The following is a 27225-nucleotide window of genomic DNA, read 5'->3' as shown; positions in this document are numbered from 1 at the left end:
CCTTAAGCTTCAAAATCACCTGTTTATGCATGAAAAGATGCAAATGCAATGCAACTAAACTCTAATGCATGATTTGGCCTAAAGCTACACAATAATGATGAAAATGGCTAGCAAAAGATGCAAAAGATGTGAATAAACTAAGGGAAAACATGGTAAAATATATGAACATCAATTGTCTTGTCCGTTCTTCGCTTTCTCTTATCTCTGAAGTTTCTTTTGTAAACCCCTTCCCTCCGTTCTCTTGTCCGTTCTTGAGCAACTAACCAAGGAATTTTCTTTAATTTATTGTTTGCATAAAAAAAAATAGTAAACAAATATTTTAGTTAAGAAAATAGTTGTAGATGAATTCAAATTTATTAAAATTAAATTAAAATTAATAAAAAATATATATTTATTTAATTCTTTTCGTAAGTAAACACAATGTATAAAAGTAAAGAGATAAACTTTTAGTTATAGAAAATAGTTGTTTTTTTTGCTATAATACACTAATGTATATCCATTTACAAATCTACTATCTACATTACCACTTGAAGTGTATTTGTATACAAAAATACATTTTACTGTTAAAAATATACTCATTATTCTTTACTACTATTAACAAATTGTCTTCATGAACATATTAAATAACCTATTATATGTCTCTTTAACATTTTTATAGTTACAAAAACGCATACGTTAATCTTACATACTCCTATCTTATATGTTACAATAGCAGTCGTTTTAAATAAATTATTTGATTGGTGAAAAAAATATGAAACGATCTATCTTTCTTTTAAATCTTTTACTTCAACAATCTCTTTCTTTATGTAAAGGTGAGTATTTACATTTTTCTAGACACAGTAGTTAGTTGTATAATTTTCACAATCATATTTTTTTATCTTATATAAAAGTAATCCGTAAGCATATTATATATATATATATAATTTCCTTATAATGATCTTTTCTTTTTATGGTAGGTTTTGAATTTTTACGCTTTTATTTTTTTAAAATTTAACAATTTTAGAATTGACATGTGTAAACATCTGAATGATATAATTGACATGTGTCAAGATCTTGTTAATTAGTAATTTTGTCATCAAGCTTCCTCTTTTTAATAAAACGGAAGTACACAACATAGTTTTTGTAGACTTTATATTTTTAATAAATGGTTACAAATAGGTTATAGATAGGTTATAGATTAATCCATATATTAATATTAATGGTTACACCTAAATATTAGGGATATTCCAAATTGATAATTGATATATTAGTGGTAGCAAGTAAAATCATGGATATTCCAAACTGTATTTTTGGAAGATTTTAGTCCTATATCACGTTGTTTCCAAAAATCTTTAAATACAGTATTACAAATTTATTTTTCACAGATTTTATTGATAGACCACAACGTTAACCGAAGATAGATTACAAAACTGATAGATTGATTGGTTACAAGTTAAATAGTGGGTTACAAAATAGACTACAAAATAAAATTTAACCAGTGTTATAGCACGGGTACTTATCTAGAATCATTAACAATATAAAACTTACAAAATATATGTTTTTTTCAAGCCTTCATATTTAGCATATGATTTTATTGCATAATGGTTTATCCAAAAAAAACTTTTAAAAATAATTACATAAATTATATTTTATATAAAATTATAATATAAATAATATGAATTTCAACCCGTGCTGTAGCATGGGTCTTAATCTAGTTATATAATAAGATGTTATCTAAAAAATGTTTAGAATCATTTAGTGTATTCTAATGGATATTGAAATGGATAGAAATGCAATAGCCAGTTAAATGGTAATTTTGGCCGCGAGTTTAGGCTGAGATAAAATGTTTAACAAACTGGATGGGTATTTAAACATTATAGGGTTTTTATAAAACACTTATTTTTCTGTTGAGTACGATTTTCCTCACTTGAGATGATGACACATGGAGAAGGTTAGATTCTTTACAAGAAATGAAATGAAGTGGTCCACACGATCAGACTCACATAAAGACGTCCTCGACCCCAAAAACTCTAATGAATTATCACTTGGTTTGCTTTTACAATATTATTAAATAGAGAAGTGTTGGAGACTCCCACATCGAGAGATTAGAAAATAATAATCTAACATATAGTTTAGTAACACCAATTAGTATGAGATTTTCTCGGAAGTGAGTCAAAAAAATAATATATATATGCGGGTTTGCTGATTCGTTCTCAATGTCGGTGTCTACTGCCTAGATAACAACAGAGTTTTTTTAAGAGAAGAGACTAAAAATTTGGTGGTCACTGGTTTGAAGGGAGAATTGTTGGAAGGCCAAAACTTGGTAGTCATTGAAGTTCAAACCCAACAAGAAGCAACATTTTTTTCCATAAAATTTCTGATGGTATTAATCTCAGAACTTCATACATATAGAGTTTTGGCTAATGCCTAAAACAACATCGAATTCGGGGTGAACAAACATGGTACAAGAACCAAAAGAGATATAAGTAAAAAAAGAGAAGATTAGGGGTAAAGGGAGCGAAACTAGAGCATTAAAGTCTTGGAACTTCGGTAACTGTCTCCTGGCCAAGCAGATGTTGCGGATTCTTTTATCGAGCTGAGGAAAGAGGGCTTCTACTTGAGTGCGTATACCTGTAAAGATGCGAGTGTTTCTTTCATGCCAAATTGTGTAAATCACCGCCTGAGCTACCACGAGCTTCAGCATTGTCAGATTTGGGTCGTTGTTAGCGGATCATAGCCATAAGAGGAAGCAATCCCAGGAATTGAAACCCATGAATGGTAATTTAAGCTTTTGAAGGCACCATCTCCAAAGATCATAAGAGTAAGGGCATCGCAAGAAAAGATGATCCCTTGTCTCGAAGTAAATTTCACAGAGGAAGCAAGAGTCGTCTTCTACCGTTCCCTAGGTTCTTAGTCGTGACAAAGTTGGAAGTCTGTCAAAGCAGCAGAGCCACATAACAAAAGAATGCTTGGGAACAGCGCCAGAGAACCAAACTTGATTATGCCAGGGCACTTCTTGGTGTGGAGGCTTGAGGAGCTCCCATGTCTCAGAGAAGCTAAATCGAGTATGCGGATCAGCATTCGGTCTAGCCCACAGGTAAGTATCTTGTGTATTTTCTACGAGTTGAGTGTTGGTGAGGTGGGTAAAGAGGAGTTCCATATTCTGGCTACGAGCTCGTCGCCGGAATATACTCCTGTTCCTTGTATACGCCTTAGCCACTGTGGAGTCTAGTGGTAAGCCTATTCTTTGGTGTCCATCGGTTCCCAGGTAAGTAAATAGATCTCCAAAAGGAGTCCACTTATCAAACCAGAAGGAGCAATTTCTACCATCACCAATTTGACAAGACAGGAAAGATTTGGCAGTTTCTCTCAGCTTGAGAAGTTGTTTCCACATCGAGGATCCCTTACTCGAAGCAGGAAGTCTCCAAAAACATTTCCGGCTCATCTTATTCTTTCTACACCATGCAACCCACAAAGACCCCGAAGCAGAGAAAAGTTTCCAAATGAGTTTGAGACCAAATCCCTTATTCCACGCTTTCAGATCTTTTAGACCAAGTCCTCCTTCTTTCGGAGTACAAACTTGTCTCCAACTAACTTCGGCTTGCTTTTGGATTTCACTTGCACCCGACCATAGGAACCTTCTACAGAGCTTCTCATGGTCCTTTATACACTTAGCCGGTAGGATAAAGGCTGCACACCAATAAGCTATAATGTTCTGGATCACTGAAGTTAAGAGTTGCAGACGCCCTGTATTGGAGAGATGTCTGTTTTGCCAGGTCTGGAGCTTTCTCCTGATTCTTTGGATTAATGGTTCACAATCAGAACGAGTGAGCGGTTTGGCAGCAGCGGGAAACCTAGATATTTCACCGGTAGGCAGCCCATGGAAAAACCAAAGGAAGAGTTACATCTGTTCTGATCAGCCACAGAAGAGCCAACAAAGAAAAGTTCTGTTTTGTTTCTATTAAGGATCAACCCAGAGATATTCGAGAAATACCCTAACAGATTTACGATAGCTTGCAGGGAAGAGTGTTCTCCATCAAAGAACACCATTACATCATCAGCAAAGATCATATGAGTCACAGGGGGGTTTGACGCCTTAGGGTGATATCCGATTTGGTCAGCTTGGTATCTCAAGTCGAGAAGCCTGGAGAATATATCCATCCCAATCACAAAAAGGTAAGGGGAGAGCGGATCTCCTTATCTTAGACCCTTTTTACCTTTAAAATAGCCACATAACTCTCCATTGACAGATATAGAAAACCGAGAGGTTTTTATACACTGACTGATCCATTGAATATACTTGCTTGGGAAATTTGTAGCAACCAAGATGTCTAGGATGAAGCTCCATTCAATTGAATCAAAAGCTTTCTGGAGGTCAATTTTGAGCATTCCTCTTTTAGAGATCCCAGAGTTGTTGTACCCTTGCACTAACTCGGATGCAAGGAGGACATTTTCCACTATTTGATGGTCCTTTATGAAGGCGGTCTAGTTCTCTTGAATCATCTCTGGTAACAGGTTCTGAAGTCGTCTAGCCAGGAGCTTTGAAATAATCTTATAGATAGCATTCAAACAAGAGATGGGCCGGTATTCAGTGACTGTTTCAGCAGTTGTAGTCTTGGGGATCATTGAAACAGTTGTGGAATTCCAACTAGGTTCCATCTTGCCGTGAATAAAGAAGCTCTGAACTGCAAGAGTTACTTCTGAGCCAATGATATCCCAACTATGCCTAAAGAACTCACCCGTATATCCATCAGGTCCAGGAACTTTATCTCGTGGGAGGGCAAAGAATTCAGCCTTGATTTCTTGGGCGGTGAATCCTCTGTTTAAGCTTGTTCGCTGAGCCTCTGAGCACCTAAAGGGGTGAATGGACTGGATACAAGCCTTGAGGCAAGGGGTACTACGCGAGGAACCAAAGAGGGACTCATAGTATTCGACGCAAGCTTCCTTGATAGCAGTTTTTTCTGTAATGACTGTTCCATCTCCAAGACGCAGTCTCTTGATTCCATTGAAGGCGTTTTTTATGACCACATTTTTGTGGAAAAAACTTGTATTCTCGTCACCATCAGAGATCTACTTGAGACCAGATTTTTGATGCAGGAATGTTGCTTCGGCTGCAGACAGTTTCTGCCATGTAAGATATGCCTGACGTTCTTCAGCTGCCGTCTCTGAAGAGGGGGAGGTAAACAACGTAGCTTGTGCTGCCTTGAGATCCGCAAAAGCACCTCTCACTCTGTTTTCTATCCCTGAGTAAGCTTCTCTATTGAGCTCTCTAAGCTTACCTTTGAGTTTTTTAATCTTTTGGGTTATCTGGTACATTAGAGAACCTGCCACTGGGGTAGAATTCCAACACTCTCGCACGATCTGAAGGAAATTATCATGTTGCAATAAGTGGTGGTTAAACCTGAAGGGCCTGATTATCCTCGGTCTTTTATCTTGGAATCTAATACAGCAAGATGCATGATCTGAGAATAGAGGTTCTTTGAAAGTGGCAATGGAAGTCGAGAATTCAGCAAGGCAGTATTAATTGCCAAGCAACAAGAAGCAACATACCATAGAGCTACTACATTAATGTGGGTATATCTCCCCTCCTAGCGGACACCATCATGTAGAGTCATGTCAAGAAAAATCCTTAAAACATATAATGTCAGATCTAGGCCTAAACGCCAATAATTCTAACACATGGGCCTTGCGTGTAATAGCAATAATGAATGACTCAACGATATTAATATATTTGATGAATTCGTTTCTGTTTTTAATAAGCTAAGATGATGCTTCAGATTTAACCAAACCTTTGCTTTATTCACGTGACAGTGCGAGACACATATCGCTGATTTCCCAATCGCATGAAGCGTTTTACGTTTCGATACAAAGCATTCGATTGGCTAATGGAGTAATCTATACTTTTATGAACCTGACCTAATTCTGAATCATACTAACAATTAGTAGTATTAATAATCGAATTGGTATTGGCATTACTATTAACTAGATAATAACCCGCGCTGATAGCGCGGGAATTTTTTTTTATTTTGTTATTTGTTAATATTATGTTTATGTTGTATTATTCATTTACATGTTATATAATATAGTACTATATAGTGAATTTTGATTCATATTAAACTACTAATAGGTAGGCCTGGAAATTACTACCGATACCCGTATTGAACCCGTTTTTTCGTTTGTATCCGTCCCGAAAAAGGTACCCGCATCTTTAGGGTCGAGTGAAGGGTATAATAATTATATTATCCATGAATAATGATCGAGTATCGGATATTAATTTAATTTTTGACCGTTTCGTTACCCGTCTCATTACTCGTTTTATTACCCGACTCATAAATACACGTTAATATTTTGTAGAATAATATTACCAGCGTGAGGAAATATTTATGTAAATTTAGATTTGTTTGTTACAAAATAATAGTAGAAAATTTATTAATTCTATACATTTTATAAAATCATATATTTAATTTACTTAAGGTCATACTCTGATTTTGACCCATAGTTGGTACTACTATTTTGGTTTGGTGCAATATCAAATTCGTTAATTATACATTCGGTAAAGCTAAAAAAATCCAACAAAACATGTCTTGACCAGTGATTTGGTATTACAAATTGATGTGATCGTGTTTAGAGATCTTAATATACCAAATTTACAAATTGAAGTTACTGGTATAACATGTTGTATATTAATTTTATAGGTGAAAATTACAATTAGGTTATGTATATTATCAATATTATACACTTAATATTGTTTATATAGTGAATATGTATAATATTAAATAAGTATATAGATTAAAAAATAACTATATTTTTATAAGTATATATATATATATATATATATTTAAAATAAATCCCAAAATTTTTTTTAGATATTTATCAGGTTTTGTTTTTTATTCTTATAAAAATATAGTTATTTTTTAATTTATATACTTATTTAAGCAACCCTTTAAACAAATAACCTGTGGATATTGATATTGTTATTTGTTAATACTAAGTGTATAAAAATATAGTTATTTTTTAATCTATATACTTATTTAAGCAACCCTTTAAACAAATAACATGTGGATATTGATATTATTATTTATTTTATACTAAGTGTATAAAACTATTTTTACATACTGCCATGATTTAACATTATCAATATTATACACTTAATATTCTTTATATAGTGAATATTGTGTATAAACAATTAAGTTTTAGCCAATTAAATAGTTTGTTATTATTTTCTAAGATTTATGAAACAATAAATAGAGTTTTATTATTTTGTAAACAAATCTAAATTTTTCTTTTTTTAGTTATTAGAATAATTAAAATATAATAACATTTTCGTAATATGTCACATCAGAACTGGTTAAATTTTTAACAACATAGCTTAAATAAGTATATAGATATATTTTAAAAATATAAACAATGTTGTATCCTAATTTTAATATATATTTGTTATTATTAAATGATTTAGATATGTAAATATTTAATCTTAGTTTTATAAATAAATTTAAGTTTAATAATTTTCTAAATAGTTTGTTATTGTTTCCTAAGATTTCTGAAACAATAAATAGAATCTGTTTAATTATTTTATTACATAATTTCAAAATAATATTTTTTATTACTTTATTACATAATTTCGAAATAATTTTATTATTATTTTATTAAATAATTTCGAAATTATTTTATAAATTATTTCTTGTAATCTAATAAATTAATAATTACTATTTTTTGGATAATCATTTTCAGGTTACAACAAATTAATATTAAAATTCTGTTATTATATTTTGTATTAAAATACAGTGGCATTTTGTTTAATATTTTACATGGAATAGGGTTATTTGTTTAAAGGATTGCTTAAATAAGTATATAGATTTGAGGTGTTTTTTTTGAGGTATTAAAATACAAGAAATTAATAATGTTATAGAATAAGAGTAGTGATTAATATTTTTAAAAGTAATACTACTACAATTGAGAATTAATATGGAGATTAGTTAGGTTTGGACATAAAAATCAAGTTTATGAAGAATAGAGAGAAGCTTAGAGATAGTAAGAGGTTTCTCTTGAAAGTCATTAAGGCCAGCTTCCATAAACTCTTTCTTCTCTCCTTCGTTAGCTCTAGTCGTTACTCCTGCTATCTTGCTCTCTATCCCCATCTCCCTTAGTCTCTTTGTCGCCTATATATCAATATTCAATCAACAAAAAAAAGAAAAGAATCCAATCAACTTTTTTTGTATATAATTCCTTAAAAATAATGGTAGCATGAAACTACTCATCAATATCTTATTTTTTAGAAACTATTTTTTTCTTCTATATCATGCCTATTTATTAGAAAAATAAAAAAATTGATCGAGCAAGATCGAACGGTCAAGATGTGATTTTCCGTTTGATCTTGCTAGATCTCTGGATCTTGCTTGATCTTTGGTTCTCGTAATACTCTTTAAATAATAAGAGAAGCATTAAACCCAACTTCATCGGTTAGACGGACCATATATAATTTTTTCATGTATGTTTTATAGGTTCTACAAAATAATATTCCTACCCGGTTTTTAGCATATTTCATTTTTGACAAAAAAATATACATAGAAATTATGGTCTACAACCTCTAAACAAAATATTCTGACAAATCTAATATACCTTAAACAAAAATTTGCTCATGACCAACAAAACTACAAAAAGTTTAAGATGGAAGAATTCTCAAATAAAAAATAAGATGAAAAAACAAATTAACCTAAGTTAATGATCTAATATTTCTTATTAATGTTGTAACATATCAAAAGAAAAAATATTGCTCTCTTGATGATTTTTTTTCTTATAGCTAACAGAGTTAATATAACCATATATTAGAGTCCAAATCGTTTCTTAAACTTTAATAGTATCAAGTTTAAAGAGTAAAGAATCACAAATAAGTAGTTACCTGAATACCATTCATGATGGGCATGTCCATATCCATAAGAATAAGATCATAGTTTCTACCGGAACAATGAGCGTCAACAGCTTCTTTCCCGTTACAAACGACATCGTTTTGAATCCCTAAACGAGCCAAAAGTTTTTGATGTATGCTTTGGTTTACGAAATTGTCATCTACGACCAAAGCTGTTAACTTCGACTCTGCCAAATTTGGAAGCTCTTCTCTCGTCATCCTTTTTATTTTTTTTTTAATTCTTCTTCTTCTCGTTTCTTTGTGCAAAACAAAAAATATGAAAATTTCTAGTAGAATTTTATGTTTGGTGAAAACTCATATATATATACAATCTAATATATAATGGAGAAAAGAACATTGGCAAAGAATCAACAATTTTATGGAACATAAAAACAGTATCAGTTAGATTGTGTTTTTGGATTCGTAGGAGATCTAGTGGTTTTATTTACTTTTCTATTTTCAGTAATGAATCTTAGCCGTTGCTTACTTTAGAGGGTTTTATATTTTCACGAGATTAGCTTTGAGATTGAGGGTTTAAGATTTAGTTCAATCAATGTCGTATTCTTGAGATATTAATTAGCCAAAAAACACGATGTGAGAAACAAGACATGAATAAAGCAAATAATCATATTTATCATTTATTACTANCTCTCCATGGTGTTCCTCTTGTCCCTGAAGCTAAAGTCTCACCTAAACCAGGAGCAATCTCGGCTTCTACAAGGTTACTGTCTGGATCAGCTGGACTGACCGTGTGCAAAACAAAAGATAGGTNGTAATTTACTATTAGGAGAAAAGAAAATTCTGTCATCTTTTGTTTTTGAATATTCTAAGATTTATCAATATTTACGTCTAAGATTTGAAATTCATGGATGCGATCATACCATCACTAATGCACCGGATCCCATCAGATTTGAAATTTATTTTGTAAACCAAAAGTGACACTGTGATATGACAAAAAATCTTGTACATATTATTTTTGTCCAAAGATATCTCTAAGTATATATTATAAAGAAGATTACCTATTATATTTGGTTTGAAATTTTATTTTAATTAAAACTGATCCAGAGATGTGCATTAAAACCGAACCAAACCATAATCTATTCACATCATTCGGTTAATCTTCAAACCAAACGATTCATTAGAATTGATAATTACCAAAAAAAACTTTACTAAAATCATACTCTCAAAATATAAGATGTTTCACTTAAAAACACATAATAAGAATTGTCTACTTTGTTTGACAAAAAAAAAAAGAATTGTCTATTTTAAAATTTTTTAACCAAAATGATAAACAAGACTGCATAAAAAATATAAAATTAATATAAAAGTTGCCTAAAAAGTTGAAAACATTTTATATTATGAAACAAACAAAATCTCGAAAACACACTATTTATGAAAACAACAGAGGGAGTATATCATTATTAGCTTGACAAAAAAGCCATAAAAAAAATTATATCATTATTAAACATACCTTCACATCTGATAATGAAGCAAATGCAGATCTTACATTTCTGACATTTTTTTTGTTTTATTAGCTTTATAGAAAGATAAAAGACTCTACAGAGGTTGTGGCCTTGACTGAACAATGTAAACATCTTCACCAACCAAACAACCTTCAACGTCTTGTGCACAGCCAAAGTTTCTTTCCAAGAAGAAACCAACCGAACCAAGTCGCTGACCAAGTTGCTGTCTAAACACTGAGTCAACGGTTAACCGTTTCTTGCTATAGTCGACGGTCAAGCGAACGTACTTACCATCAGCAGGACCTGTTCCTGACACAATAAGCTCTTCGCTGAAGTTTGCGAAAGCTAAGGTTTGCACAATCCCATCGAGTTTACCCGAAGCGACTCTCCATGGTGTTCCTCTTGTCCCTGAAGCTAAAGTCTCACCTAAACCAGGAGCAATCTCGGCTTCTACAAGGTTACTGTCTGGATCAGCTGGACTGACCGTGTGCAAAACAAAAGATAGGTCCGGCGAAAGCATTTCTTGAACAAGAACCGCCATTGAAGCTTCTTTTTGAGTGACACCAGCAGCTCTACGGCTTAGAACAGCTCTTCTTGTGTAGAGAGAAGCCCAAACTTGGCAAACCGAACCTGAAAACACCAAAGGATCTGAGGGACTCACGTTGGGGATTGATTCATAGAGTCCTGCAGCTGACATTCCAGCTAAGTCCTCGACGTTAGCGCTTGAACGAACAATGAGACGAGCGTCTTTGGGAAACGCTTTGCTTATGCTGTTGATTGTTTCTTTAGGCACTTGCAATGACTTCATCACTTCATGGATCTGATCGCATATGGTGTCAAGCTCACCGCCCTCAGGTCTGGCGGTTTCTAACTTTTCTAACAAAGACCCAAACTTTTCTTCCGAATTACTTTGCTTTAAAGCTAATTCCATAGATCCAAAAGGTATGACAACTCCAGTTGGAACCTTAAATGATGCTGGAACTCCATGTTCGCTGTGCACTGCTCATTCATAAGAAACCAAACAAAGTAGTTTAGAAAGACATATGATTTGGTTCCAGCAATTTCGTCCCCTTACACATTAATAAAACCTTACCACTAGTAGAGGCTTCTGCTAAAGATGCAAGAAGACCACATGCAGCAGATTTTGAACCAGAGGTTGGTACATCTGCATCAGCAAGTGCTATGATTCCTCCACTAGGGATATCCTATGGATGAAAGTTTTCTATCAGTNACTGAGTCAACGGTTAACCGTTTCTTGCTATAGTCGACGGTCAAGCGAGCGTACTTACCATCAGCAGGACCTGTTCCTGACACAATAAGCTCTTCGCTGAAGTTTGCGAAAGCTAAGGTTTGCACAATCCCATCGAGTTTACCCGAAGCGACTCTCCATGGTGTTCCTCTTGTCCCTGAAGCTAAAGTCTCACCTAAACCAGGAGCAATCTCGGCTTCTACAAGATTACTGTCTGGATCAGCTGGACTGACCGTGTGCAAAACAAAAGATAGGTCCGGCGAAAGCATTTCTTGAACAAGAACCGCCATTGAAGCTTCTTTTTGAGTGACACCAGCAGCTCTACGGCTTAGAACAGCTCTTCTTGTGTAGAGAGAAGCCCAAACTTGGCAAACCGAACCTGAAAACACCAAAGGATCTGAGGGACTCACGTTGGGGATTGATTCATAGAGTCCTGCAGCTGACATTCCAGCTAAGTCCTCGACGTTAGCGCTTGAACGAACAATGAGACGAGCGTCTTTGGGAAACGCTTTGCTTATGCTGTTGATTGTTTCTTTAGGCACTTGCAATGACTTCATCACTTCATGGATCTGATCGCATATGGTGTCAAGCTCACCGCCCTCAGGTCTGGCGGTTTCTAACTTTTCTAACAAAGACCCAAACTTTTCTTCCGAATTACTTTGCTTTAAAGCTAATTCCATAGATCCAAAAGGTATGACAACTCCAGTTGGAACCTTAAATGATGCTGGAACTCCATGTTCGCTGTGCACTGCTCATTCATAAGAAACCAAACAAAGTAGTTTAGAAAGACATATGATTTGGTTCCAGCAATTTCGTCCCCTTACACATTAATAAAACCTTACCACTAGTAGAGGCTTCTGCTAAAGATGCAAGAAGACCACATGCAGCAGATTTTGAACCAGAGGTTGGTACATCTGCATCAGCAAGTGCTATGATTCCTCCACTAGGGATATCCTATGGATGAAAGTTTTCTATCAGTAAGCAATCTGAATGTCAAGTGCACGGACTCACAGAGATATCAATATTTCACCTTGGATGAGTAAAGGAGGCTATCGGAAGATGAGGAAACAGGTGCTGACTCTTTATCATCAGTAGATAAGCTTTTCTTATCCGTCTTTTTCTTAGATAAGCTATTCTTATCCGTTTTTTTGTTCGCACTGGATTTGGAAATGCGACTCCTATCCTCAGTTGAAAGTATCAGGTTCACATGGCTTGGAGATGCTTCCAACCTGTAAGTTTTATATTTGAAAAAAACAATAAAGAAGAGACATGAGTTTTCTTGCTTAACGGGAGATTGAATATTAATATGTGATGATGATGATAACATCGGAAAAAGGGTACCTCACGAATTTTCCCACAAGTCGTCGTATATCAGCGACCTTGTCATCGTCATCACATGTCACGAAGACAATTTTCTCCTGCGAAAAATTATGCGAAATGAGGAGTTTTCAACAATGCACTTCTTTAGTAGATATTCAGGGAGGAAAAATGGGGGTAAAAAGGTTAGTGCCTGCCGCGCTCTAACGCCAAGGTGAGACAAGTGAGGCAGTTCCTGCAGGAGCATGACTCCGGCTATGTTCCCATTAGCAGCACTTACCTGTCAAAGCAAGTTATATAAGTAATCTTTAGTACATGATGTTATGAAATATGAAACATGGTAAGGAAGAGTGTATGTCAAAAACCTCTTCATCGCCATCAGCTTTGTTGACCAAGAGAATAATAGGACCACCAGAAGTTGCTGGCAATGATCCTGGAACAATGCTTTCGACCTGCAGTCATAAGAGCCAGAAAAAATATTTACAAATACGAATTCTCATCAAAGTTACAAAGCGTAAGGCATAGCAAAGTTGAAAATTCTCAGCCAAGTAAATGATGCAATAATAGCAAACGAAAATATATCACAGAGTAGTAATTTGCGTTCTCCACGCACCTGAACTAATGTCCCAGAAGTTGATCCAGGTACAACGACGTCCCAGCCCTCAGAACCAAGTGAGTTTCTTACAGCTTTTAGAAGAACAGTGCAGAGCTTTGAGATCTGAAAAATTATGCTGTGAAGCACAACACATGTACGGTCAGAGTAAATTACAGAGAGAGGACTATGAGTAAAATAAGCAAGAAAAGATTCTGAAAACAATCTCAAATGTTTTCATCAGATTGCTTGTACAGCTTAAACTAAGTACTAGGAAGTAAAAGCCTAACTTACCCAGCACGAATCTCGGCTTCTGTATAGGTCTTGACACTATTCTCTGGAATTCCTAGAGCTCTTCCTAAAATCTGAAATGATAAAGAACGATTTAATTAGATTAGCAGAGGAGTGATAATTTAGTCTCGCATATCCTTTTCCTGGTGAAAGAAACGAATGTGGCCAAACGAATTTGAACTATAATAGAAGTTGCATCACTAACTTCAAAATGTAAGGCATGGAACGATGTGTACCTCTACATTAGGAGGAAATATTTGAAGAAGTAAATCAGAATATTCTGCTGTTAATCTGCGTGCTCGATCAAGTGTTGCTTTCAGCCTCATGGCCCAAATGGTTTTTCCATCCTCTCCCCCTTCGTGGAAAAAAAATAAACAGCATTTCAGCTTATAATACTAGCCTCACACGTCAAGGTAAAACAGAACGAGACAGAACGAGTTGACATAAAGTCAGAGAAGGAATACCTTCTTTTTCAAGTAGGTCTCTCTCTCGCCAAGCAAGGAGTTCATTTCCAATGGCTAAACATTCTTCTTGCTTCCAACCAGAGAGACCTACTTGGTGAACACCCAACACCAAAGCATCTAGTGGATCATTCCACGAGGCAACCTTTCTTGATGCCACATCTTTTGCCAGTTGATCAGCTCCTCCCATAGTTTCAAGCGCATTGAGGAATCTACTCAAATCATTGAAGACACATACGACGGAGAATCAAAGCAGGATTTTTAATAACTTCCGAACGAAATTAAGCTATAAAAAGCAATCAGAATCTTATGCACACCTGCTTAGTAGAACAAAAAAGTAGTCTTCGAGGCCGATCTCACAAAGGCGCCACTAATGACACGAGCAAACTATATAAGTAAATTAATTGCAACATGATTCTGCTGGGTTGTTTAAAACAGTTCACCTTTTGGCGCATTGCAATGGCAGTATCAGGAGCATCATTACGCAAACCGCTATTAAGTTCCTTTATAATTGATTCTCTTAGAGAAGCCAGAGAATGCATGGTTTTAATCAACTCTAAAACATTGTTTGATTCTCCTGATGTGTCAAGGCGCTGAAAATATGAATTTCGCAGTCAGACTATGAAGAGATCACAGTAACAAAGTTTACAATGAATGTGTATAACATGCACAATTTATCAAATGATTTGATTGTTATGGACACATAACAACATGCAACCAAGGACGGGGTGATTATCAATTACAAACTACATCCTTACGCTGGATAATAATTATTAATTTAACATTTGTTGTGTCTAGGGCATACCACTTCAGAAAATCATGCAAGAAAACCCAAAATTTTGCACCAAATCAAGAAAAGAGACATGTGTGAGCTTACCTTTTTACATTCAAAAAACAAATTGAGAGCAGAAAGACCTCTATCATCCATAGAAATTTTCATAGAATCAAGTTGTTCAGTGAGGCTGCAACAAGATACAAGAGCTATTGAACTATACAGTACCATCATAGTCAAATGAAAGAATAGGTTTGGTTTCAGAAATATAGTACCTTCCAGCATTAAAGAAATCCTTAAGCTCATTATGGAATATTTTGAATTGCTCAACAAAATCTCCACTGTATTTTCCTGGGGTCTCGGTAATTCTTTGAAGCATCGCCTCTGTTGCAATTAGATCTTCTGGACCCGCATTCCGGTGAAGCTTATTTTGTATGGTATGCTTGATTTCTTGCTGGAACAAAGATGGGTTATATGAATACTTTGACAGTAGCTGATCTAATGAGAAAAGAAAAAAACTAGAAAGTGTATTATTATTACCTTGAGATCATGAGGAATATCATTGCGATGGGCTATGTCCCTAATTCGAGTTAGAGGGACAGCTGCAGTAAACTCTGCTTTGAAAGAAGGCAAACACGGATGGATTTTTCGAGCAACAAGCACTTCCTACCATATAAAATCATATCCAACTTAGAGAAACTACTATGGACACACCAGCTACAAAACTTTTGAGAGGGGAGGCTGTGAAAGCAAATAAATGTGTCACCTCAGCCGTAGCATCTTTCTTACTGCAAATGTGCTCCAACTCCCGGAATATAAGCCTGGAAATCTCGGCATGCCGGTTTGGACGGTGATGCCCTCCATCTTCAAAGCAAGGAATCTGACCTGTGTTTATCCACTGCATAACAAGCCAGACAAACAAACAAACTAAAAAGGTAAATCCCAAACACATAAGAGAAGATAACTTAGGCTATAAAAAGAAAAGAGAGGAACCTTCAAATAAATTGCAGAGTATATGAGCGCCTTCAATCGTTCCTCCCTCTCAACACTCCCAACTATAACCTCGCGTACCATTTCAAGCTTGAACACACACATAAACACATTTCACAATAAGATATGTTTCATTCTTTGCCAGCTTCAAAGGTAGACAATTAAGAGGAAACCAAAAGTCCAAAAAAATTGATACCTTTCTCCACCAATTCCTAGAGTTACGATCACCTTCAACCATCTTAAGAGCTGTGCCTTCAAGACCAGTAGTATCCCAATTCCTTCCAACCTCTCTGTTACCATGGTCATTAGAACGCATAAAGGACGCATCTTTACCTTGCCACTGCCCACCCAATGTACTTTTCTGAAGCTGCGCACCATTTTCACTTCCCACTACTCTCTCATCACTAACCTCATGATTATCCCTCTCGTCCCCACCACCACCACCATCATTACCAACCTCCTGAGGCAAATCAAGGGTTTCTCTTGTAGCATCCCAATGACAAACAACTGAGAAATTCCCAGAATTTGGAAGCTTAAGGACACGGTTATCACCAGATTCCCAAGAGAGTGACCCATCATTCTTAACAATGACGAACTTATACTCTAAAACTTGACCACCGTCAAGCTCAAGCTGACAAACCCATCCCTTGTCAGTCCAATTCAAAGGCGATTTCTTTTTCCATGAACCAATCTCTTTAGCTGATCCAAACATAGCCACATGTTCACCAAAGTTAACTTGATGATCTAACCTCACATTCAACTTCACCTTCGTTCCAGACCCATCTTTCTTCTTCCGTTGTTCCTCTCTGGGTTCAAATCAAAATCCGATTTTTAAAAACTTAAATCATCCAATTTCGATTGAAAAATTAAAAAAAAAAAAAAAAAAAAANAAGGAGTGATACATGGTGGAGGAAGAAGAAGCAGTGCAAGTGAGACGAGAAGAGGAGTTTCTGAGTCGGTGAGATTGGTGGGTGAGATGAACTCTGCGAGTGAAGTTAACGAGTTTTGGAAGTGTTGATGAGTTTCTAGTGATGAAGGTGAACGGAGAGCTGCAACAATGGTGGCTTCCAATGCTCTCCATTGAAGGTGGTGTGGTGGTGATAAGAGATTTTTGGTTTTTGTGTTCAGTCTTCAAAGTATATCAAAGGATTCAAAAGCCATTATTAACCAAAAAAAAAATCAAATCAATTATAGAGAGTTTTCGCTTTTTTCGTATCGAAGAAATTGCCAAACACACACATGTACAAAATATAAAAAATATCTTCTATGAGAAAAATATACGTAATATTTTTATTTATTTAACCAATGAATAAAAAAGAAAGGGAAAGAACAAAACTCTCTCGACTCGTGAGTCTTAAACCATTCTTTCCGTAAAAAGTACGTAAAGATAGATCACCATAAAATAAATTGTCCTAGGAATACGATACGTTCTCTAATTAGAAAATTTTAGTACTACTAGATTAGAGCATTTATTTTTCTCTTGAAGTTAGAAAGGAAGCATAAGATTGACAATCTTATCGGAAATGGTTCGAACTTACGCTTCATACTAACTAACAATATCGCTATCATAAATGAGATCAAATTGATGCGTGTAGGGGGTTTCCATACATTTTGATTAACTATCTATGGTTAATGTTAATGTCGGATCTCATACATGAGTCAAACTCAGTGATACCAAAGTAGTACTAGGAAAAAATGCACAACCAAACTAACACTATGAAATTTAAAAACATGTCTTTGTCATATTCGAAAAAAACCATAACCAATAGTAATAAAAAAGTAAATCACACTAAACCTTTAAATAACGTTTTATCTCAATTTCGCTTCATTTTTTCTTGCATCATCAGTCATTACTACTCACAGGTAAGTGTGTGTGATTAAAAGTTTTGATGATCAAATCAAATGAAAAAAGAAAAAGGCTTATGGGCTTCAACAGATATATGAATGGGCTTTAAATATTGGGCTTTTCAACCTAATAAGGAAAAGGAAAAAGAAAACAGAGAAGGAGAGAAAGAAGGAATCAGAGTAGTCTTCTTCCCCAGTTGCCGCTCTTTGAAATCGCAACTCACTCGCCGTCTCTTTCTCTCTCTCTCTCTCTCTCTCTCTCTCTCTCTCTTTAAGCTTCTCTTCACTCTGAAAACCTCAGATCGCAAATATGCAAGCACCGGTCCTCGTACTCAGTAAGCATCTCTCTATTTCTCTTTCTTCCTCCAGATCTCATTTCCTCTTACTCGATGTTTAAGTTTTGGTAACGAGATTTAACTCCTTAAAATGGTTCAGGCGATTCGTTAAAGCGTGAATCTGGAAGAAAGGTTCATCATGGTAATATCCAAGCTTCCAAGGTAATTTTATCCCCCCTTTCTATATAGCTTGGTGATGCTTGCCTTCTCTCGCTACTGTGTCTCTGGTTCCGATCATTGTAGTTTTGTTGTTAACAGGCTGTGGCTGATATCATTCGTACGACGCTGGGTCCTCGTTCTATGTTGAAGATGCTTCTTGATGCTGGTGGAGGTAGTTTTTTTTTTAACCTTGTATTTTTTATTCTCATTTTTAGGGTTTTTCTATTCTCTGTATTTGTTGTAGATCTCTCACTAAGGAACATATTAGGTTTAAGTGTTTTTAGCTCTGGGACTATTGTTCTCATGTAGTTTTTATTATTTGAAGTTGTTATTGTACACTTTTTGTGTTAGATTTATATAAACCCTAAAAAAAATAGTGCTGTTAGTTCTGTTTGAGTTGGGGGTTTTATTTTTTTCTGAACCTTGGCGTTATTGTTTCTTCTTAAATCTTGACAGGGATTGTTGTTACCAATGATGGAAATGCTATTCTTCGTGAGCTAGATGTTGCTCATCCTGCAGCTAAGGTTTCTTTTACTTCTGGCCTCTCTCTCTCTCTCTCTATCTACTCTTCTTGTTATTTTCCTGTAAAAGTTGTTTACTCATCCATCTTTATTTACTCTGGTGATTCTAGTCAATGATTGAGTTGAGCCGTACACAAGATGAAGAAGTTGGTGATGGGACAACATCAGTTATCGTTCTAGGTAGGTGCTGCAGTGTTTTTTTTTTGATTGTGGCATTAAGAAAATCAGGGATGAAGATCTGTTCATAAGCATGGGTTCTTAAAGTCCGCATTTCTGTGTTTTTTTTTTCCCTTCAACAGCTGGAGAAATGCTTCACGTTGCAGAAGCATTTATTGAAAAGAATTACCATCCCACAGTCATATGCCGAGGTATGCTAGCACTATGAGTTTGCTTGTTGCTGTTATGTTACTCAACTCGTTGTCATCTTAGTGAATGCATTCTTCTCTGCAGCTTACATTAAGGCTCTCGAAGATTCTATTGCTGTTCTTGACAAAATTGCTATGTCAATTGATATCAATGACCGTGAGTCCATTTCTACCTTGTGTTTGTTCATTTGGCGTCAAGTTCCAGCTACTTTGGTTTTCTTATGTTGGCTTTTCATTTAATTTTGTACTGATGGAAGAATGTGCGACTTGCAGGTTCTTCAGTGCTAGGATTAGTCAAGAGCTGCATAGGGACAAAGTTCACTAGCCAATTTGGAGATCTAATTGCTGTAAGTAGCTTAATTACTGTAGCCTCTGACTTTTGCATTACCTGCTGAGGTTTTTATACTCCTTACTATTTATTGGACACGTCTAGGAAAGTAGGCATAGATACATCTAAATGTGACTTTTGGAATGTAATCTGTAATCTTGTCCATAGATGAAATTTTTTAAATTGATGACTGCTTACTTTAGCCAGTCATCTTATGGCGCCTGTTTGTTAAAATATTTATAGGATGAAGTTTTACATCAAATACCATTTACGTCTTACATATTGTTGGACATTCAGTATTCATCTTGACATAGTTTTCTCTAGAACTATACCATACTCCCATGTTTTAATATGACTTTATGTGTTCTTTTAGGATTTGGCCATTGATGCCACCACTACTGTTGGTGTTGATCTTGGGCAAGGTTTGAGGGAGGTAGATATTAAAAAGTACATCAAAATTGAGAAGGTTCCTGGTGGTCAGTTTGAGGACTCTGAGGTTCTTAAAGGAGTTATGTTTAACAAAGATGTTGTTGCTCCTGGTAAAATGAAAAGAAAGATAGTTAACCCACGTATCATTCTTCTCGACTGCCCCCTTGAGTACAAGAAAGGTGAAAATCAAACCAATGCTGAGTTGGTCAGAGAAGAAGACTGGGAAGTGTTGTTGAAGCTGGAAGAGGAATACATCGAGAACATTTGCGTGCAGATACTAAAGTTCAAACCTGATTTAGTTATCACAGAGAAGGGTCTTAGTGACTTGGCCTGTCACTATTTCAGTAAAGCTGGGGTTAGTGCAATCCGAAGGTTGAGAAAAACTGACAATAACAGAATCGCCAAGGCTTGTGGAGCAGTAATTGTGAACAGACCCGACGAACTGCAGGAGTCTGATATTGGTACAGGGGCTGGCTTGTTTGAGGTCAAGAAAATAGGAGATGATTTCTTTTCTTTCATTGTTGAATGCAAAGAACCCAAAGCGTGTACTGTACTCTTAAGGGGACCAAGTAAAGATTTCATCAATGAAGTGGAAAGAAATTTACAGGTTCGTTGGTGTTTATTCACAAACCCGTATGTCTTAATCAATCATTACCTTTTATGCCTGACACATTGTTACTACAGGATGCCATGTCTGTTGCAAGAAACATTATCAAAAACCCAAAGCTCGTTCCTGGTGGAGGAGCCACAGAATTAACCGTCTCTGCCACATTAAAACAGAAGAGTGCAACAATCGAAGGCATAGAGAAGGTTGGCTTGCTTCTATTACATTTTGTTTCCGTGCTGAAAATTGTGTGTGTTTTTTTTTTTGTTGCAAAGCTATATCGAGCTTTGAAGCCAAGTATGCTTTTCCCACACTTATTTTTTTTTTTCTGAATCTTATATAAACAGTGGCCATATGAAGCAGCTGCCATTGCTTTCGAGGCTATTCCACGAACCCTGGCTCAAAACTGTGGGGTTAACGTGATCCGTACTATGACTGCATTACAAGGGAAGGTAATGTCCTGGACTACCAACCCCGACTGCTTTCTCTTTCCCATTTCTTTTAGTATATATACCGACTCTTTTCTCAATGCTTCAATTGTCGGTTTTGGTGCAGCACGCAAATGGGGAAAACGCGTGGACCGGTATTGATGGGAACTCTGGTTTAATAGCTGATATGAAAGAGTGCAAGGTAGGGTGTTAAACCCCATTACCGTTGGTGTGATTCTCACTAACAGAAACTAATGTAACTCAAGAGTGTGATTCTAACCTTTTAAAAACTTTGACAGATATGGGATTCATACAATGTGAAGGCGCAAACATTCAAGACGGCGATAGAAGCTGCGTGTATGCTTCTGAGGATCGATGATATAGTGAGTGGTATCAAGAAGAAGCAAGCTACTGGATCTGGACCTTCAAAGCCTACCATTGAGACAGAAGGAGATGCAGACAACGAGCAAATTCTTCCCGACTAAGAGAAGAGAAACACTTCAGTCATAATAACCCAAATCTTTGTTCTCACTTGTTTTAACTATTTCATCGGGTTCCTGGCTTCAATCTCGACTTTTTGGCTACCATATCTTAGGTGAGATAAGATTTTGATGGTGGAGGGTTTTTTTCTTTTCTTTTTGTCATCTTCTGAATGCTTAGCTTTTTTGAATTTTCGTAGTCACTTTGTTGGGTTTTTTTTAGAGTGCGGCTAGTTGTTATTGTCTTTATGAAATTTCTGGGAGTTAAGACTTTTGTTTAGTTTGTGTCGTTTTTTGTTGGAATATCTAAAAAATACTTCGACGGGATTGTTTTAGTTGACCGCTATTGTCAAATGTGTTTTTGTTTGGACACCATTAACTGCATTTCATGCGTATTACGTACGGACCAGTTAAATTTGATAGAGAGATTCGGTTCGAGCTATGACTAGACCAGTTAATAAGGAAAGATACATACGAAGACTTCTGTTCTTAAGTTCTGTTTTGTCAGATTTAAATTCACTTTTAGTTTGTTCAGTTTAACAAATTACGTGTAGAGATCGGTTTATACGATTTTGGTTCAGATAATTTGGGTTTCTGTGAGTCTACAAAAAAATCAAAAGTTAAATTTTGATGTCGTTTTGTCTTTGAAGCTATGTACGTATGCTATGCAGCAGTTTTTTCTTCATTTTTTGACATTTTTTTTTGTAATCATTGGGCCACACAATTGGTCGGCTCATTAGCCAAATTCCTACATTCGTAGAAGTCGATACTTGATCTCGGGTGTGATGGTGCTTTCTACAAATGGATTTACCTTTTGCCACTGTACTGAGATCACTTTACAAGCAAAACATTTCGTAATTTTCTTTTCCTAATTTGTTCATCGTCACGTTTTATTACTTGTTGTTTATTTCATTTGATGTTTGTCAAATTTGAATAGTTGACTCCAACTCTCTTACAAACTCTTCTTAGAAGATAATGATGTTTGAAAAGTAAACGCACACACACACTTTTCGGTCCAAATATGATTTTTGTTACGTAATTAATTTCACCTGTATATATGTCATGTGGATATAGTTTACGTAATTAATTAAACCCATGGTTTCCGTGGTTTGATATTTCAGCAATAAAATTTATACACACAACTAATATTCAATTTTGAATTTGCATGCATGTGTTGCTGTACTTTAATACTGATATCAGTTTAAAACTCCAATTACCAAATGTCACAAAGGAAATAAAATAATCATACTTAAAAAAAAAGGGAAAACCAATATGAATTATTTAAATTAAAGGTTAGATTTTTGTTGTTGTTGTTGTTGTTGTTGTTGTTGCTGCATATAGCTGTGCATATTTGGTTATTAGTCTTATCAGAAACCCAAAACATGTATAGTTATTGGCTTTTAAAGATATGGACCCATGAAGAACTATGCAAAAAGTGACAAGTTGGTAGATATACACAAATAACGTGACAGCAAATGAGAAACCCATGGCCATGGGTAAACACAACACAAATTAATAATAGAAACAATTTGGCTTAGACTAGTTGTAGAAATCTTGTCCCAATAATCTCATTCGAAAGAGTAAACAATAATTGCATAGAGTAGTGGTGAGCAAATATGGTTACAAATTATATATATTTTATAAGATTTGGATCCATATTCTTAACTAGGGAGGTTGGTGGGTTGGAGTAGTGTCGGTCTACTTCTTACAATATATCTTTTCATCTCGATAATTTTCTGAAATAGAATGCTGAATCCGATTATATGGTCCCTTTCACACCATATATACATATAACGTCCATAAAATTTAAACAATGCAATGGATACAATTAGTAAGATGATATACACGTTACATGACGTCGGCTAATTTGTATGAACACACGAGGGTAACGGCCAGAATCGTTCATATTCTAAAAGGTGTATATACGAGATATTTGCTTAGGCCGGTAGCAAGATTTTCACAACATATTGACAGTGATATAAGAAATGTAACAATCACTCTAATAAGAGAGGAGAATCTTATAATTTAACATAACAAAAAAATATAAAATTCGAGGATAATATTATAACAAGAAAGAGAAGCGTTATGACTTATGACTTATGATGATAGGCAAATTGTATATTCAACTAAGGACTAAGGAGACGCCACATAAAGCAGAAGGAGATAGAAGAAACGTTTGTTGACCAATGACTTGATGACTCAGAAGCATGTGAACATAAATAGAAACGTGTAAGCATCTCATTGGCTTCAGACAATTTTATTTGTGCTTCATTGCCTCATCTTCTCTATATAATGAAGTAACACCACAATGGTCTCATTAACTAAGTGTTTCTTTTTTAACTCTTTAAGAGAAAATAACTTTTAGATTTTAGCTTTCTGAAGAGATCCTCAGGATGGCCGGAGGAGGAATTGCGACTTCGGCGAACGGAGTGGAGTTTGAGGCAAAGATAACTCCTATAGTCATCATCTCTTGCATCATGGCTGCTACCGGTGGCCTCATGTTTGGTTACGACGTCGGTGTCTCCGGTAAGAATATATATTAACATCTCTTAATTAGTTCTCTGTCTATATGTATAATACAATCCTTTTATCTTCTATTATACAAAAAGTAGAACAAGATTTAAATTTCAAGGATGCATAAGTTTTTGTTAGTGCAAGTTTTCTCAAGTAATGATTTTTAAATAGTACTTGCTTGTGTTTTCAGCTACCACCAATAACTTCTTTGGTAGAACCATTTCACCTAACATATGGAGGACTACTAGAAAGAAAAAAACTTTATCAATATGAAAATTTACTAACTAGCTCAATGTTAATTAATTAGCAGAAGTAAGAAAATAATCTAAAATCTTAGCTAACAAAAGTTTGGCAACTAAAGATCTAGCTAGCTAGCTAGACCGTCCTTGTTTGACTAGTATATTGACAAAATTAGTGTCATAGGTTTTAGTTTTTCTCTTTGCTTTGGCATAATTGATTCCTTTTTATTTTGTCACATACACAACACATATGCTCAATGTTGGATTTGAACATGGGTTATGACACATCAACATTAATAAACAATATTTTGGGCACTCTGATATTATGAGTATCTTCTAAGTTCAAAATTAGCTTAAGCGGTAAAAAATTAAATGGTTTTACATCGTCAATATGACTATGCAGGTGGAGTGACATCGATGCCAGACTTTCTCAAAAAGTTCTTTCCAGTGGTTCACAGGCGAGTAGAAGCTGGAGCCGACCAAAACAACTACTGCAAATACGACAACCAAGGGCTACAACTTTTCACATCATCTCTATACTTAGCCGGTCTAACCGCTACGTTCTTCGCTTCATACACGACGAGAACGCTCGGACGAAGGCTAACTATGCTCATAGCCGGTGTTTTCTTCATCATCGGTGTGGCTCTCAACGCCGGGGCTCAAGACCTAGCCATGCTTATCGCAGGCCGGATATTGCTTGGTTGTGGAGTTGGGTTCGCTAATCAAGCCGTCCCTTTGTTCTTGTCAGAGATTGCACCTACTAGGATCCGTGGTGGTCTTAATATTCTCTTTCAGCTTAATGTCACTATTGGTATTCTCTTTGCCAGTCTTGTCAACTATGGAACCGCCAAGTAAATATCTCTTCCTTAATACTTTTTTCCATTTTTATTTGATAATATGAAAAAAAAAAATGTGTGGAAAGTGGAAACTAAACTTAGGGTTTGAGATTTTTTCAAACGAAAAATACATAATCCAAATTCCAAATTAATATATGGTGGTCATAATTTTAGAAATTTTGCTTTAACATGACACTATTGAAAAAATATCCACATGACTTGTCTCTTTCACTTCACACAAACCTTAATTTGTTGTTAAAGAAAAAAAAAAGAAGATTTCGTTTCATGTACTTTCTAAAGTTATCCAAATTTACTGATCTTTTTTTGTCAAACTTTTTGGCTGTCTCCCGTGTTTGTTTAAATTTATTTATAACCTTTTCAAAATTTCAGACCCTTTTCATAATATTATCATTAAAAAAAGCACTTTTAACTTTATAAATTTCGACAAATTTTTTATTTTTATAATAAGTAGATCAAAAAAGTCTTCCGTGATTTCAGCAAATTCTATCCACATGACATGCCTACGTCTTATACACTGAACGTAGTCGTCGTTAACAATTGTTTTTTCTCCACGTTGACTATAATGCTTACGGTGATCTGTCACGTAGCTAATGGGCTTACATATAGGCACATAGGCCCGTAATGGAGTTAAAAATGAGATTGCTAAATGAATTTTGAAATGTTTGCAGGATTAAAGGAGGATGGGGATGGAGGTTATCCTTAGGTTTGGCTGGTATTCCCGCGCTTCTTCTAACGGTCGGAGCTTTGATGGTGACGGAGACACCGAACAGTTTAGTAGAAAGAGGTCGTCTCGATGAAGGTAAAGCTGTACTTCGTCGTATTCGAGGTACTGACAATGTCGAACCAGAGTTTGCTGATCTACTTGAAGCTAGTCGACTTGCTAAAGAAGTTAAACACCCTTTTAGAAACCTTCTTCAATGTAGAAATCGTCCTCAGCTCATTATCGCCGTCGCTTTACAGGTTAGTAGTAACACTTCTCTACATGTTAAATCCGATTTGGAGACTTTAAAATGATGTGATTTTGTCAGAGCTCTTAATTTAGGATCAAGAAACCCTAAATTGTTTGTCAAGTTTCAATAATTTCGATTCCATTGTGTTCAATTTTAAAAGTTTTAAAAGTAGAATTTGCATTTGATGTTTATTTTTTTTTTTTTCTAATATTTGCAGATATTTCAACAATGTACTGGAATCAACGCGATTATGTTCTACGCACCTGTTCTGTTCAACACATTAGGGTTTGGCAGTGATGCTTCTCTTTACTCTGCTGTGGTTACCGGAGCTGTCAACGTCCTCTCCACGTTAGTCTCAATCTACTCCGTTGACAAAGTCGGTCGCCGGGTTCTACTTCTTGAAGCTGGAGTTCAAATGTTCTTCTCTCAAGTCGTTATCGCCATCATCCTCGGCATCAAAGTCACAGACCACTCTACAAATCTCTCCAAAGGATTTGCAATTTTAGTGGTGGTAATGATCTGCACTTACGTGGCTGCTTTCGCGTGGTCTTGGGGACCGCTCGGGTGGTTAATCCCGAGTGAGACATTCCCTCTAGAGACACGTTCCGCGGGACAAAGTGTGACGGTCTGCGTCAACTTGCTCTTCACGTTCATCATCGCTCAAGCTTTTCTCTCGATGCTTTGCCATTTCAAGTTTGGGATATTCATCTTCTTTTCGGCGTGGGTTCTGATTATGTCTGTGTTTGTGATGTTTCTACTTCCTGAGACTAAGAATGTGCCGATCGAGGAGATGACTGAGAGAGTGTGGAAGAAGCATTGGTTTTGGGCTAGGTTCATGGATGATGAGAAGGATCAAATGTTTGTGAGTGGTGAGAAGAATAATGGTAAATCTAACGGCTTTGATCCTTCAACACGGCTCTAAATTGGTTTAAGAGTCATAACCAAAGTAGAAGCAGAAGAGAGTGCATAAGAGGTTGGTAAACGCACCAAATAGAGAAAAGGAAAAGACAATGTACTAAATTTCGTTACTTTGAACTATGTTTGTGAATAGGTAAAGTCTTGTTTTGGCTTTGTTGAGTATACCATTTCTGACATGTGTTCTGTTCTTTTTATGAGATAATGAAGACGTATATTTAATAGTCCAAGTTCGATC

General features: G+C 35.6%; 4 protein-coding genes and 2 long non-coding RNA genes across 7 annotated transcripts; 4 read left to right on the top strand and 2 right to left on the bottom strand.

Moving 5' to 3' along the window:
• On the top strand, positions 2256–5730 carry LOC104771128. The gene is made up of 2 exons (XR_764725.2): positions 2256–4155; positions 4299–5730. It is a non-coding gene; the product is annotated as an uncharacterized LOC104771128 (long non-coding RNA).
• Positions 7956–9152, bottom strand: LOC104771127 (two-component response regulator ARR22-like). Its single transcript, XM_010495600.1, has 2 exons — positions 8879–9152; positions 7956–8138 (listed from the first exon to the last, which is right to left on the bottom strand). Exons 1-2 carry the CDS (start codon positions 9101–9103, stop codon positions 7956–7958), a joined length of 408 nt encoding a protein of 135 aa, XP_010493902.1. The 5' UTR covers positions 9104–9152.
• Positions 9540–10972, top strand: LOC104771125. The gene is made up of 2 exons (XR_764724.2): positions 9540–9653; positions 10853–10972. It is a non-coding gene; the product is annotated as an uncharacterized LOC104771125 (long non-coding RNA).
• Positions 10258–17246, bottom strand: LOC104771126 (phosphoglucan, water dikinase, chloroplastic). Of its 2 annotated transcripts, XM_010495598.2 has the most exons (20): positions 16922–17245; positions 16216–16825; positions 16023–16109; positions 15796–15927; positions 15570–15695; positions 15305–15483; positions 15135–15219; positions 14701–14850; positions 14575–14627; positions 14261–14469; positions 14033–14151; positions 13800–13870; positions 13527–13644; positions 13279–13365; positions 13107–13193; positions 12938–13014; positions 12627–12825; positions 12439–12550; positions 11579–12344; positions 10258–10580 (listed from the first exon to the last, which is right to left on the bottom strand). In XM_010495598.2, exons 1-20 carry the CDS (start codon positions 17098–17100, stop codon positions 10442–10444), a joined length of 3585 nt encoding a protein of 1194 aa, XP_010493900.1. In that variant the 5' UTR covers positions 17101–17245; the 3' UTR covers positions 10258–10441. The 2 variants fall into 2 exon arrangements, with proteins under 2 accessions (XP_010493900.1, XP_010493901.1); XM_010495599.2 differs by lacking the exon at positions 11579–12344 and having other exon boundaries at positions 10258–11346; positions 16922–17246.
• On the top strand, positions 18038–21866 carry LOC104771124 (T-complex protein 1 subunit gamma-like). Its single transcript, XM_010495596.2, has 13 exons — positions 18038–18199; positions 18300–18361; positions 18458–18530; positions 18815–18882; positions 18990–19059; positions 19179–19247; positions 19330–19401; positions 19518–19591; positions 19946–20608; positions 20686–20811; positions 20953–21057; positions 21161–21235; positions 21333–21866. Exons 1-13 carry the CDS (start codon positions 18175–18177, stop codon positions 21516–21518), a joined length of 1668 nt encoding a protein of 555 aa, XP_010493898.1. The 5' UTR covers positions 18038–18174; the 3' UTR covers positions 21519–21866.
• On the top strand, positions 23822–27225 carry LOC104771123 (sugar transport protein 13-like). Its single transcript, XM_010495595.2, has 4 exons — positions 23822–24038; positions 24669–25116; positions 25791–26082; positions 26290–27225. The coding sequence occupies exons 1-4, from the start codon at positions 23906–23908 to the stop codon at positions 26992–26994; spliced, it is 1578 nt and encodes a 525-aa protein (XP_010493897.1). The 5' UTR covers positions 23822–23905; the 3' UTR covers positions 26995–27225.

This window comes from Camelina sativa, chromosome 20, assembly GCF_000633955.1.
Source record: "Camelina sativa cultivar DH55 chromosome 20, Cs, whole genome shotgun sequence".
In the NCBI taxonomy this organism is placed as follows: Eukaryota; Viridiplantae; Streptophyta; class Magnoliopsida; order Brassicales; family Brassicaceae; genus Camelina; species Camelina sativa.
This window is presented reverse-complemented; position numbering and strand designations above follow the sequence as displayed.

Excerpts from the sequence above, each read along its gene's own strand:
- LOC104771127 (XM_010495600.1), bottom strand. The coding sequence starts at position 9,103 with ATGACGAGAGAAGAGCTTCCAAATTTGGCAGAGTCGAAGTTAACAGCT. Across the intron at positions 8,139-8,878 it reads CCATCATGAATGGTATTCAG|GCGACAAAGAGACTAAGGGA; the intron begins GTAACTACTTAT and ends ATTGATATATAG.
- LOC104771126 (XM_010495599.2), bottom strand. The coding sequence starts at position 17,100 with ATGGAGAGCATTGGAAGCCACCATTGTTGCAGCTCTCCGTTCACCTTC. Across the intron at positions 14,628-14,700 it reads CCATTGCAATGCGCCAAAAG|TGGCGCCTTTGTGAGATCGG; the intron begins GTGAACTGTTTT and ends TCGTGTCATTAG. Across the intron at positions 13,194-13,278 it reads AAGCTGATGGCGATGAAGAG|GTAAGTGCTGCTAATGGGAA; the intron begins GTTTTTGACATA and ends TTGCTTTGACAG.
- LOC104771124 (XM_010495596.2), top strand. The coding sequence starts at position 18,175 with ATGCAAGCACCGGTCCTCGTACTCA. Across the intron at positions 20,609-20,685 it reads AAGTGGAAAGAAATTTACAG|GATGCCATGTCTGTTGCAAG; the intron begins GTTCGTTGGTGT and ends TTGTTACTACAG. Across the intron at positions 20,812-20,952 it reads CAATCGAAGGCATAGAGAAG|TGGCCATATGAAGCAGCTGC; the intron begins GTTGGCTTGCTT and ends TTATATAAACAG.
- LOC104771123 (XM_010495595.2), top strand. The coding sequence starts at position 23,906 with ATGGCCGGAGGAGGAATTGCGACTTCGGCGAACGGAGTGGAGTTTGAG. Across the intron at positions 25,117-25,790 it reads GTCAACTATGGAACCGCCAA|GATTAAAGGAGGATGGGGAT; the intron begins GTAAATATCTCT and ends AAATGTTTGCAG. Across the intron at positions 26,083-26,289 it reads TTATCGCCGTCGCTTTACAG|ATATTTCAACAATGTACTGG; the intron begins GTTAGTAGTAAC and ends TAATATTTGCAG.